At 42.4% G+C, this 13,654-nt stretch overlaps 2 protein-coding genes across 2 annotated transcripts in view; one reads left to right on the forward strand and one right to left on the reverse strand.

Annotated features, from left to right (window-relative positions):
• The window catches only part of LOC146577056 (NACHT, LRR and PYD domains-containing protein 3-like), a 200,072-nt gene that overhangs the window by 113,318 nt on the left and 73,100 nt on the right, over positions 1 to 13,654 (reverse strand). The window lies entirely within an intron of this gene.
• The window catches only part of LOC146577060 (protein NLRC3-like), a 49,940-nt gene that overhangs the window by 7,837 nt on the left and 28,449 nt on the right, over positions 1 to 13,654 (forward strand). Inside the window, exon 6 of the mRNA XM_085268144.1 lies at positions 3,629 to 3,802. Coding sequence (XP_085124270.1) covers positions 3,629 to 3,802 — 174 coding nt within the window. The remainder of the gene's footprint in view (positions 1 to 3,628; positions 3,803 to 13,654) is intronic.

Consider the following 13,654-nt stretch of genomic DNA (forward strand, 5'->3'; position numbering starts at 1 on the left):
CTCGACTGAAATGAAGAGTCTAAAAAGCTGATATGCTGCCTAATTTCTGAGAGCATGTGATCAGGTGCAATAATCAAAGTTTCTGTTTTATCTGCATTTAACTGAAGGAAATTGTCATTTAACCATTGTTTGATTTCTGACAGACAATTATTTAAACAAGACAATTTATACAACTCAGAAGCTTTGAAAGAACAGTACAACTGAATGTCATCAGCATAGAGATGATAAGAAATGTTATTGTAACGTCTGATAATGTGGCCTAGAGGGAGTATATACAGCAAAAAGAGAATAGGACCTAAAACAGATCCTTGAGGTACCCCAGAAGACGGAACTGATGTTTCCGACAGCACATGATTTATACAGACAGTAAAGGATCTCTCAGATAGATACGACATAAACCATTTTAAAACAACGCCAGTAATCCCAAACAAGTCCTTCAGCCTATTTATCATGATGCTGTGATCAACAGTATCAAAAGCAGAGGTGAGATCCAACATAACCAGAACAGTGTACTCTCCAGAGTCTGCTGCCATCAGAATGTCACTAGACACTTTAAGCAAAGCGGTTTCAGTGGAGTGCAATTTGCGGAAACCAGACTGGAAAATGTCCAGAACATTGTTCTTTTCCAAAAAGTTGTTAAGTTGTTCTGCAACTGTTTTTTCCAAGATCTTTGACACCAATGGTAGTTTTGATATTGGCCTGTAACTGCTTGGAAGAGATGGATCCAAATTTGGTTTCTTTAACATTGGTTCAACAATAGCTTGTTTAAAATAGCTGGGAACTGAGCCAGTATAAAGAGAAGTATTAATTATTTCCAGAATACAGGGGCCAATAGAATCAAACATACTAATGAAAAATGATGGAGGAAGTACATCAAGGTGTCTTGAAGTCAGTTTCATTCGACCAAGCAGCGCACTGATGTCCTGTAAGGTAACAGGAGTAAAAGAGGACCAGGTATCAGGGGTAAGCAACGTTTCAGTGTGATACTGAGAGGATGATGGAGAAATATTAGACATGACAGCAGCGACCTTATTAACAAAGTAGTTTAAAAAGTCATTACAATCAGATTTAGTATAGACTGGTACATGAGGAATATCAGGAGAGACAATGTTTTTAATTGTATCAAACAATACTTTCTTTTTTGAAGCTATTAGATTAGCAAAATATTCCGTTCTGGCATTTTTTATCATGTCGTTAAGTGAGAAAATTGATTCCTTGAGATGTACCCTATGGACCTCAAGCTTGGAAGCCTTCCATAAACGTTCTAATTTGCGACAATATGTCCTAAAATTTCGAATACTTTCATTTATCCAAGGACAGAAATTTGAAGAATGGACAACATTTAGTTTCAGAGGTGCCACCGTATCTAAAATAGATTTACATTGATTGTTAAAAGACAAAATAAGTGAATCCATATCATTTTGAGCCATGCGAGGGACAAACATGGCAGAAAACCTTCTAGCAGCATCCTGGTTTATAATCCACCTTTGGATCATTAATTTAGGAGGTGAAGGATCCACGTAAAATGACAAATTAAAGAATATACAACTATGGTCACTCACATGGACATCTTCCACACATACATCATATATATTTAAACCCAGGGAGAAAACAAGATCAAGAGTGTGGCCCTTCGTATGTGTGGGGCCAGAAACATGCTGCTTAAAGTTAAAAGACTCAGTGATAGTGATGAGCTCAGCAGCAGTGTTACAGGAAGCGTCATCAATATGAAGGTTTAAGTCTCCCAATATTACAACCTTCTCCAGTTTAATGATCGATGTCAGAAGGTCGTTAAATTCAGTTAGAAAGACCCCAGCAGGTCCAGGAGGTCGATAGATTAAAATACAATAAAAGGTTTTCAGAGAACCGACCTTCATCATCTGTGACTCAAATGAAGAGAAAAAGTCAGAAGTCACCAGTTTGCATATGAGTCTGTCCTGGTAAACAGCAGCAAGTCCTCCACCACGTCCTAAAAGACGCGGAGTTCCAATGACAGAACAGCCAGACAGGCAGATTTCATTCAAGTGGACATAATCCTTATTTTGCTGCCACGTCTCAGTCAGACACATAAAATCTAGAGACTCTTTGATAAAAAGATCATTTAAAATAAATGATTTGTTCGTTATAGAGCGAACGTTAAGCAGGGCGAACCGAATTGATGACGGTTTATCTGCGGAATCTACAGCCGACTGCAGCGGTACTTGAATTAAACACCTGTGCAAACCTGTGGACCTGCCGGGCAGGGCAGCGACTCCAGAGTTGGAAAAAACTTGATCGATGAGCAGACGTAGCTGTCACCAGCAAAACGGGAAATGGATGATGGACACAGAGTGAGCAAACTGCTTTCGAGCCATGGGGCTCGGGTCCCAGGCGGCGGCGTAACATCCCCAGCAAACGACAGGAGAGGAACTGGTCGCAGACACCGAGAGTCACCCAGCAGCAAAGCAGCTAGCCTCCGGTACCTTCTCCGTTTCACCTGGACGCCGGCCCTCGTTCCCCTTTTTCGTCTCTTGAGGGTGGAAATGCCGCGGGTTGTGCACAGTAGCACGCAGTCAGGTGCGGAACACTCCAGAGGAGGAGGAAAAGTTTTTCTGTAGCTGTCCCAGCTGTCACAGTAGATCTCCATTGAGTCTTTGATGTTTAACAGTGTATCCCGATCATATATTAAAGCAGCAGAAGAAACGTCAGTATACAAAAGAGCAAAACGTATATTGCAAACGACAAGTGACGGCAGTGAAAAACTACACTGTCACCTCCAACGAGCTGTAGCAGCAGCGGCAAAGCCAAACACAGGCGCCATTGCTTCACTAACTGGCTGGACTTTCTGTCCACCATCAACACCAACTGTGGTCCCCTCAACCCACCGTCTGCACCGGGAAGGGATAAGCATGCTTAGGATGGGAAGGAACAGTCTAAACACCGTCTGTTATCAGGGTGAGATTTGTTATGTTCAGCTCCAGCCTTGAGACCACAGCTGGCGCCGGTATGTTAGCCGCATGAAATGATGGTGGTTTTCTTTGGTGCGAACAACTGCATGTCAATTTCACAGGTGATCTAACAGTCCGTCACTCGTCTCTCAATCTCCCGTTGGAGAGCCACGAGCTTCTCCGAGAGGTTATCAGTTTTGCGCTCAAAGAGCAAAGTCTGAGAACTCACGACCGCCATGAGCTTCTTCAAGATCTTATCCGTGCTGCGTACAATGAGCCCATTTTGAGAAGTCACGACCCATCCCTTTGTTTCAGTCACAGCGGGCAGCCTTGTGGGGTTTTGAACAGCTGATTCCGCTTTCTTTAATCTTCAGTAAGCTAGGGCCAAGCCAGCTCAGATCAGCAAGAACCCTTTGCTGCTGTGAATGTCCGTGCTGCTATATTTCAGGATCAGGCTCTAAATGTACAAATGGATCTGAGAAGATTTCCAATCATGTTTCTACTAGATTTACAGTTTGTTTTCATGTCGTCTGACTCAGAAGGTGGAGCAGGTGGAGCTTACAAGGAGTAAGTGCTGCTATAGAAGAAGAGTTGTGTTTTAATGAAGCTATTTAGTTAACCAATAATTGTATTGCATGCTGGCATTAAAAATGTTTCATTTGACTGATTTAATTAATTTGTTTGTTTGTTTTTTCTTCCAGACTGAGTGGCTGTAACCTCTCAGAGAGAAGCTGTGATGCTCTGTCCTCAGTTCTCAACTCCCAGTCCTCTAGTCTGAAAGAGCTGGACCTGAGTAACAATGACCTGCGGGATTCAGGAGTGAAGCTTCTGTCTGCTGTACTGCAGAGTCCACATTGTACACTGGAAACTCTCAGGTCAGGATCAACACATCCCCACTGCTGATAATTAAATTATATTATTGTATAAACAACCAAGCTTTATAGAATTGGCAGGTAGGGATGCAACGATACCAATTTTTTCAAACCGATACGATACCGATACTTGGATCTGAGTACTTGCCGATACAGAGTATAAAAACCAATTCTTCTATCTCACACACACACACACACACACACACACACACACACACACACACACACACACACACAAATGCAATGAATTGGAAGACAGGTTTTATTTTATTCTCTGCCGATAAAAATTAAAATCTTAATAAAAATGACCACAAAAAAATTTCAAGTGAAAAATAAGCACTTCTGTTAAATTATTGCGGAGTGTCCACATTGTAATTTAACAAAATATCACTGAACTATTGGCACTGTCTCGAGCTTTCAGAATAATAAATAAACACTTCTGTTTGGAATAAAATAAATACAAATTAGGTTTGAGAATAAAACAAACTTTTAAATTATTGGAGAGTGTCCATATTGTAAACAAACAAACAAAATAACGAAAGTATTTGGCATTGATGAACAAACTCCTCATCTGCCCGTGGATCATCAGTCCACTGTGCCGTTAAACCAAGGACTGACATCGCGCACATACTGCTTGTCTTTACCTCTTCAGAATGTTTTGGCACCATTATCTCCCTGATGTATGGGCGGTTGGGAATTTCATATCGCAGCTCGAGTATGCTTAGAAGGCGGCGCAATCCTATGTTTTCCACGACCGGCATTGGCTGATCATCCAGAACGATAAAATGAGTCAGAGCCTCTGTTATTTTAACTGCCCGTGCATTTTCTCTTGACATTGTTCATCGCTTTTCCAAAACCTGAGTTAAAAATTGGCTGTTCCGGTCCACACTGCTGACATTTTGTTTAGCCTAGCTACAGCAGCCTCCAGTTTCTCTTTTTTATCTGGAGCCGCCAGTCTCACTCATCTAACCCTGTGCCTGTTTAGCATGGGATGTCCCCCTAGTGGCCAATCAAAAAACTACAACAGAAATGACAAGCCACCCTCTGATTAATGAAATAAGTTAGTATCGGTTCATGGTATTGGTTAACTTTTACGAGTATGAGTACACACACATTTTACAGTATCGGCCCCGATACCCGATACCAGTATCTGTATCGGTGCATCCCTATTGGCAGGTGAACTTTTCTTTATCTTTGGATTGCTTAGGAGGACCCCCTGATGATCCTCTAATCACCTGAGCCAAGGTGTGAAACTGGGTGTGGGCCCCAATCAGCCAGTTTCGGGTGTGTTCATTGTGAAACCTGGCCCCACCTTGTCATGCGAATTCCTGAGGTCAGATGGCCCAGGATGTGAGTGGGCGTTAAGGCGTCTGGGAAGGGATCTCAAAACTGGATTATAGATGGCAGAGAGTTGGTGTCGTAAACCCCCGCCTCTGTTCAAAGATGGTCGCTCACAGTGGACATAGATGGCTTCTTTCACTCCTCTTTCAAACCATCTGTCCTCTCTGTCCAAAATGTGAACATTGGCATCCTCGAAAGAGTGTCCTTTATCCTTAAGATGCAGATGGACTGCTGAGTCTAGTCCTGTGGAGGTGGCTCTTCTGTGTTGTGCAATGCGCTTGTGAAGTGGCTGTTTGGTCTCTCCAATGTAGAGGTCTGAGCATTCCTCGCTGCACTGTGCAGCATACACCACGTTGTTAAGTTTGTGTTTTGGCGTTTTGTCTTTCGGGTGAACCAGTTTCTGTCTGAGCGTGTTGCTGGGTCTGAAGTACACCGGGATGTCATGCTTGGAGAAAACTCTCCTGAGTTTTTCTGATACACCGGCTACATAGGGGATGACAATGTTGTTGCGTCTGTCCTTCTTATCCTCCCTCGCTGGTGTCTGGTCTTCTTTTCTGTGCCTCTTTGCTGACTTTAAAAACGCCCATTTAGGATAGCCGCACGTTTTGAGTGCTTCCTTTACATGTGTGTGTTCCTTCTTTTTTTCCTTCAGGTTGAGAGGGAACATGTTCTGCCCGGTGGTGTAGGGTCCTAATTACTCCAAGTTTGTGTTCCAGAGGGTGATGGGAGTCAAAAAGGAGGTACTGGTCCGTGTGTGTGGGCTTCCGGTAAATTTTGATGTTGAGTTTGCCGTTCTCTTCAATGTGCACGGCGCAGTCCAGGAAAGGCAAACAGTTGTCCTTTGTGTCTTCCCTGGTGAACTTGATGTTTTTATCCACAGCGTTAATGTGCGCAGTGAAGGATTCCACTTCTTGTGTCTTGATTTTGACCCAGGTGTCGTCCACATATCTGTACCAGTGGCTGGGTACTCTTCCTTTGAAAGAGCCAAGAGTCTTCCTTTCCACTTCCTCCATGTAAAGGTTGGCTACAATAGGTGACACGGGGGAGCCCATGGCACAGCCATGTTTTTGTCTGTAAAAGCCTTCGTTGTATTTGAAATATGTAGTGGTGAGGCAGAGGTCTAACAGGGTGCAAATCTGATCGGGTGTGAAGTTGGTCCTGTCCTCCAAGGAGCTGTCTTCTTGTAATGGTTTTCTGACCGTCTCCACGGCCTCTGTGGTGGGTATGCAAGTGAAGAGAGAGACTACATCAAAGGACACCATGGTTTCATCTGGATCCAGGGTAAGTTTCTGAACCTTTTCGGTGAAGTCGGTGGAGTTCTTGATGTGGTGTGGGGTGTTCCCCACGAGAGGCGCAAGGATGGTAGCAAGGTGTTTTGCAATGTTATACGTGGCTGAGTTTATGCTACTGACTATGGGTCTGAGTGGGACAGCTTCCTTGTGGATCTTCGGAAGTCCATAGATGCAGGGTATGGCATCTCCTGGGTAAAGGCGGTGATATGTAAGGCGGTCAATAATTTTGTCCTTTTCAAAGTCTTGAAGGCAAGCTATAACTTTCTTTTTGTAGCTGCTTGTGGGGTCTCGCTTTAGGGCTTCATAGGTATTGTTGTCACTGAGGAGAGTAGTGATCTTTGTATGGTAATCTGTAGTGTTTAGGACCACGGTGCATCTTCCCTTATCAGCTGGTAAAACAATGATGTTGTGGTCTTTGCTCAGGGAAGCGACGGCCTTCTTTTCCTGTATTGTGAGGTTGGATGGAGGGACTTTGGCACTGGAGAGCGTGGCTGAGACTTTCATCCTGATTTGCTCTGCTTCTGTCTGTGATAATTTATTAATCCGTATGGCAGATTCCGTGGCTGTGATGAGGTCCACTATGGGCAACTGTTGTGGAGAGATGGCAAAATTGAGTCCTTTGGCTAATACTCTCTTTTCAGGTTCATCCTGGACATGTTTAGCCTAGCTTAGTACAAGGACTGGACATGGGGGAAACGGCTCTCATCACTGGATCAAAACATGAAAACAAATCTGAAGTAAAGTTTTGTTGAAGTGAACTGTGGTGGTGCCCAATGTTCCCTCTAAGCTGTGCACGTGCGCAGTTGTGCACTGCTGGCATGGTCTCTGCGCACAGGAAATCTGTGTTGCGCACAAAAAAAATATCAAATCTCAATTGAAATTAAAATTAAAACTTTAACAATTCTGTTTTGCAGTGTGAGTCAGTAAGTGACCGGCTGCTCCCGTATGGGATTAGAACGATGCCACCTTATCCCATAGTCCAGCCAATGATGCGATTCACATTCGTATATAGCAGGGGTCAGCAACCTTTAACACCCAAAGAGCCACTTGGACCCGGTTTCCACGCAAAAGAAAACACTGGAAGCCGCAAATACTTTTTGAAATCTAAAATGAAGATAACACTGCATATATTGTTTTTTTTTACCTTTATGCTTTGTGTGAACAACTAAAGTAAGTAAAGTTTATTAATTAAGCGCTTTTCACAGACAGGCAGTCACAAAGCGCTGTACACAAATATTAAAATAAACAATACAATCAATAGACATTATACACAATGTAAAAGATCAAATGTAAATAATGTAAAGAATATAAAATACGTAGATCAACAAAAGGCTTGTTTGAACAGAAAAGTTTTTAACTGCTTTTTAAAAGAATCCACAGAGCAACTAAGGTATGTTGCTTATGAAATCCATGAAGTGCTACAGAGAAAATTACATTTTATTTATGTAATTAACACATTTTGAACTCTTAAAGAAATATAACAAAGGAAAGCTGAACTAAAATGATCCAGCAAACAAAAACTGCTGTGAGCCGCCACCCTTATATCTCCTTTGGGCTTTTGGAGCCTTGACCTGACTTTTGAAAAATAACTGGGAAAAAAGCTCTATGCTGCTAAAAAAGGAAAAATAGATATTTGCAAAATTCTGCCTAAATATGTATTTTACCTGGTTACTGTGTGTGGCGGGGCGTGGTCTGCAGCGCCGCTGCAGGGGAGGCACCTGAGTGGCACCCGCAATCACGCCTCGCCACCTTCAAGTCTGTGCTCTCTCTGCTGTTGTGTTGTCGGGCTGTGAGCAGCAAAGCTACAGCCGGCTGTGTGCGTACAGCAACCGTGTGTGAAAAGTGGTCAGTAAAGAGATGCTGAAAAGCGCGTTCATGCAAACATCGTCGGGTCTGCCGTGATATGTTTACAACGTGACTTCTGCTCCTGAACCTCTGCGCACAGCGTCTGCAAAACGGGGCTTTCATCTTTACACAGGACTGTAAGCTGCCATCTGTGAGGCGTGAGCGCTGTTTGTTTTTAACATAGTTCACGGTGGAGCTGCTGACATAATGTGGATCCGAAGATCCATAATTGGCCTACCTGGGGTCGAAAGTCTCGATAAATGCACAGCGTTTCGGCGGGTATACCGGCTTCTGCGAGTGTAACGCTTATTTTGAGCGGTGAAAAAATAAGATAATATAATTTTATTTTTATATTTCAAAATCACAATCTTCCAATTTAGAACTGCACGTTAAAAAAAGAACTAAACACAAATAAAATACACTTCAGCTAAATACTTATAATTTATTTTCCCAAACCACCCGGAGCCGCACTATAAGGACTAAAGAGCCGCAGGTTGCCGACTCCTGGTATATACGCAGCTAATCAACATGGTTGACAGGCTATGACAGCGTCCTTATGTGCCGACACCGGTGTTTTAGCTAGCAAAGTGGCGTGGCTGATGTGGAGTGAAGCCACGTTAATGACAACGTGTACAGCCTATTTCCCCAGCCTATTGATCCCCGGGACCTGGTGTTTCCCCCCCTTCACGTGTACGTAGCGCACCAGTGTGATTAATAAAGTATTGTTGAACCGTGAAAAAAAAAAAATGACAACGTGTACAACCATTGGAGATGTGAGCAGGACAGACGGAACAATTGATGGAAAAAGTGTGGACTTTATACCAGTTTTTAAATTGTGTTGATCGGCCACGTAAAACCAGAGTTATGATAAAACTATCTGCAATGTTTGGTTTTCTTCCTGAATACTATCGTTGTTTATAACAACGATAGTATTCAGTATTTATTGCAACAAACTTTGTGGTTTGCAAAACTCAGTAACTTTTTTGAAGAAGTAACTATATAATTAATTTCCCAACATTGGTTTAAAATGGAGCACTGTAACAAAAAATAATTTCCCCCAGGGATCAATAAAGTATTCTGATTCTGATTCTGATTCTGATTTACTGTATTTTGCAGACAGAGATACAGACTCTCAAGTCAAGTCAAGTTTATTTATAAAGAACATTTAAAAACAACCGAGGCTGACCAAAGTGCTGTACAATACAAATATAAAATACAATAAAACACAAGTACATAAAACACCTCACTGATAAAACAATAAAATAAAACAATAAGTTAAACCTTGCTAAAAGCCAATAGGAAGAGGTGAGTTTTAAGAGCAGTTTTAAAAGTTCCTAGGCTTGTGGAGAATCTGATCTGAGGAGGTAAACTGTTCCACAGTCTGGGTGCAGCCACAGCAAAAGCCCTCTCTCCCCTAGTCTTTAGTCTGTACCTGGGAACATCTAAAAGCATCAGGTCTGCTGACCTCAAAGATCTCCTGGGGCGGTAAATGCTAAGAAGCTCTGCCAGGTGCCAAGTGTGATGTTTTCAGCTGGAGTGATGGTCAGGGTGGCCTCCCTCTCCTCTTCCTCTTTCATTTGTAAAGCAACTTCTGCTGCTTTCATTCATTTGGAAGTCCTGTAGCTGAGTTTGGGAGAGACTAACAGCCTCAGCAGCAGAGGGGAGAAAGGCTGTAACACCACCACTTTACTCTGTTCTACCTGTCACATCATTTTATCAGGAAACAAATATGCTCATGTTTTTACTATGTTTGTCTTGAAGATGTAAGAAGATTACATGGTGCTTTTTATTATTGTGTTGGTTTGTTTCCTGTCTCTTGGATGGAGCCCAGCTGTGCGTGGCCCCTGGGCCTGTGGTCAGAGTGTGTGCTGGATAATCCGGCCCAGGATGAGGCCAAACAGACATGGGATGAAATGTCTGTCACATATTTGAGCCTAATTTAAAAACATCCTCCATAAATGTTTAATAATAACAATAATAATAAAGGGTCAGAACATGACTTGTTGCAATGAAAATGAGCTTGTAGTCTGTCTGCTTTAATAATTTGACTGGAAAAAGGTGTTGGACTTCAAATATGTCCATTTCTTTCACACTTCACCTTTAAAAGTGAAGCCTTGTGGTTCCTGGAAGGAAAAACACGACTTTTTCATGTTTTTATGATAAATGTACGACTTTAATGTGAAACGTTAAGAGTTTTTTCTCTTGTTGTGTTTGTTTGAAGCTGCTTCCTGTTGGCTTCAGCTGTTTGGAGTTTCCATTTTCTAAACTTCTACATTCTGAACCTTCTTCAGCTCTGAACAGATGATGAAACACTGACCGATTTCAAGCACTTTGTCTAATAAACTTACATCTTTCATTCTTTATACAGATTGTGGGACTGTGGTTTGTCAGAGATCAGCTGTGATTATCTGGCAGCAGCGCTGAAGTCCAACCCCTCGTATCCCAGAGTGCTGGACCTGAGTGGAACCTACAACAACCTGCAGGATTCAGGAGTGAAGCAGCTGTGTGTTCTTCTGGAGAATCCACGATGTCGATTTGAAACTCTGAGGTCAGTCACATGTTTTAGTTTTCAGTTTTTCAGTTTTCAGTTTTATTTGTCAGAACCAGCTTTTGGAGAAACATGAGTATCCTTGCAGGTCAGATCTCATCAGTCACACCTGTTAGTGCAGCTCTCCTCTAGATTGTAGTGCTTGTTAAACTAGGATGATTTTAGGAGCCTGGACCGCAGATCCGACGGAAGATATTACTTGGAAAGGCCAAAGCAACCTATTAGAGGTGTTTGCACTAACATAGATAAATACTCAGATTTACATCTTCATTGTCTCACAAAGGGTTGAAAAGTGAATGTGCACAGAGAGGTTGGTGGTGAGATGGGCACTTCCAGCACTGTAGATGTGTTCCAGCTCAGTGTTCATGGAAATAATCCAGAGAGCAGGATTTCTTGATGAATGTCACATCTTCTTAAAGTTATAATCCACAGGGAAAACTGTAAGTAAGTAAGTAAAATTTTATTTATATAGCACATGTCTAGATAGAGATCACAAAGTGCTTTACAAGATATAACAGATTAAAAAGACAAAATACAAACGAAGTTAACAAAAAGCAATTTTAAAAAGATGTGTTTTTAGCTGTTTTTTAAAAGTAATCAATGAATCAGCGGATCGTAAGTCCTGAGGAAGGGAATTCCACAGTCTGGCGGCCACAGTAGCAAAAGCTCTATCACCCCTAGTTTTCAATCTCGTATACTGAATGACAAGTAGGCCCTGACTACTCGACCTCAGAGACCTACTAGGGGCATAGGGCTGTAAAAGTTCAATAATACAGTGGGGCAAAAAAGTATTTAGTCAGCCACCGATTGCGCAAGTTCCCCCACCTAAAATGATGACAGAGGTCAGTAATTTGCACCAGAGGTACACGTCAACTGTGAGAGACAGAATGTGAAAAAAAAATCCATGAATTCACATGGTAGGATTTGTAAAGAATTTATCCGTAAATCATGGTGGAAAATAAGTATTTGGTCAATAACAAAAATACAATTCAATACTTTGTAACATAACCTTTGTTGGCAATAACAGAGGTCAAACGTTTACTATAGGTCTTTACCAGGTTTGCACACACAGTAGCTGGTATTTTGGCCCATTCCTCCATGCAGATCTACTCGAGAGTAGTGATGTTTTGGGGCTGTCGCCGAGCAACACGGACTTTCAACTCCCGCCACAGATTTTCTATGGGGTTGAGGTCTGGAGACTGGCTAGGCCACTCCAGGACTTTCAAATGCTTCTTACGGAGCCACTCCTTTGTTGCCCGGGCGGTGTGTTTTGGATCATTGTCATGTTGGAAGACCCAGCCTCGTTTCATCTTCAAAGTTCTCACTGATGGAAGGAGGTTTTGGCTCAAAATCTCACGATACATGGCCCCATTCATTCTGTCCTTAACACGGATCAGTCGTCCTGTCCCCTTGGCAGAAAAACAGCCCCATAGCATGATGTTTCCACCCCCATGCTTCACAGTAGGTATGGTGTTCTTGGGATGCAACTCAGTATTCTTCGTCCTCCAAACACGACGAGTTGAGTTTATACCAAAAAGTTCTACTTTGGTTTCATCTGACCACATGACATTCTCCCAATCCTCTGCTGTATCATCCATGGCAAACTTCAGACGGGCCTGGACATGCACTGGCTTCAGCAGCGGAACACGTCTGGCACTGCGGGATTTGATTCCCTGCCGTTGTAGTGTGTTACTGATGGTGACCTTTGTTACTTTGGTCCCAGCTCTCTGCAGGTCATTCACCAGGTCCCCCCGTGTGGTTCTGGGATCTTTGCTCACCGTTCTCATGATCATTTTGACCCCACGGGATGAGATCTTGCGTGGAGCCCCAGATCGTGGGAGATTATCAGTGGTCTTGTATGTCTTCCATTTTCTGATGATTGCTCCCACAGTTGATTTTTTCACACCAAGCTGCTTGCCTATTGTAGATTCACTCTTCCCAGTCTGGTGCAGGTCCTACCATGTGAATTCATGGATTTTTTTTTTCACATTCTGTCTCTCACAGTTGAAGTGTACCTCTGGTGCAAATTACTGACCTCTGTCATCATTTTAAGTGGGGGAACTTGCACGATCGGTGGCTGACTAAATACTTTTTTGCCCCACTGTATATGGTGGTGCTTGTTGTTGAAGAGCCTTAAAAGTTAAAACCAAAATCTTAAAATGGACTCTAAATTCGACAGGAAGCCAATGTAACTGCATAAGCAACGGTGTTATATGTGAATATTTAGAAGCTTTCGTCAAAAGTCTTGCTGCAGCATTCTGAACGATCTGCAGACGCTCCAAAGAACCTTTGTTTAGACAAGTAAACAGGGAATTGCAATAGTCCAGTCGGGAAGAGATAAAAGCATGAATAACAATTTCCAGTTCGGTATAGGATATTATAGAGCTCAATTTAGAAATATTTCTTAAATGATAAAAGCAAGACCAAACAAGAGATTTAACATGACTATCTAACGTAAGAGCAGGATCAAGGATAATCCCCAAGTTCCTGACAGATGGTTTTACAAATGTTGAAATAGGACCAAGAGCATTTATTATACTGGGTATATGTCTATCTGGGGCACATAAGAGGACTTCGGTTTTATTTTCATTTAGTTGGAGGAAGTTTTCAGCCATCCAGCCTTTAATGGTTTCCAAGCACACATTTAAAAGCTGCAGCTTCGAGGCCTCTTCCGGTTTAAAAGATATATAGAGTTGGATATCGTCTGCATAACAATGGTAACAAATATCCTCAAAAGGGCTCAAAATGTGCTGGAGAGGGAGTAAATAAACTAGAAACAGTAATGGCCCTAGCACAGAGCCTTGTGGCACACCAAAAGACAGGGACGCA

The sequence above is a fragment of the Mchenga conophoros genome, linkage group LG3, assembly GCF_057382185.1.
Source record: "Mchenga conophoros isolate Kocher_MC1m ecotype Shallow Benthic linkage group LG3, M_conophoros_male_GT1.1, whole genome shotgun sequence".
Lineage (NCBI taxonomy): Eukaryota > Metazoa > Chordata > Actinopteri > Cichliformes > Cichlidae > Mchenga > Mchenga conophoros.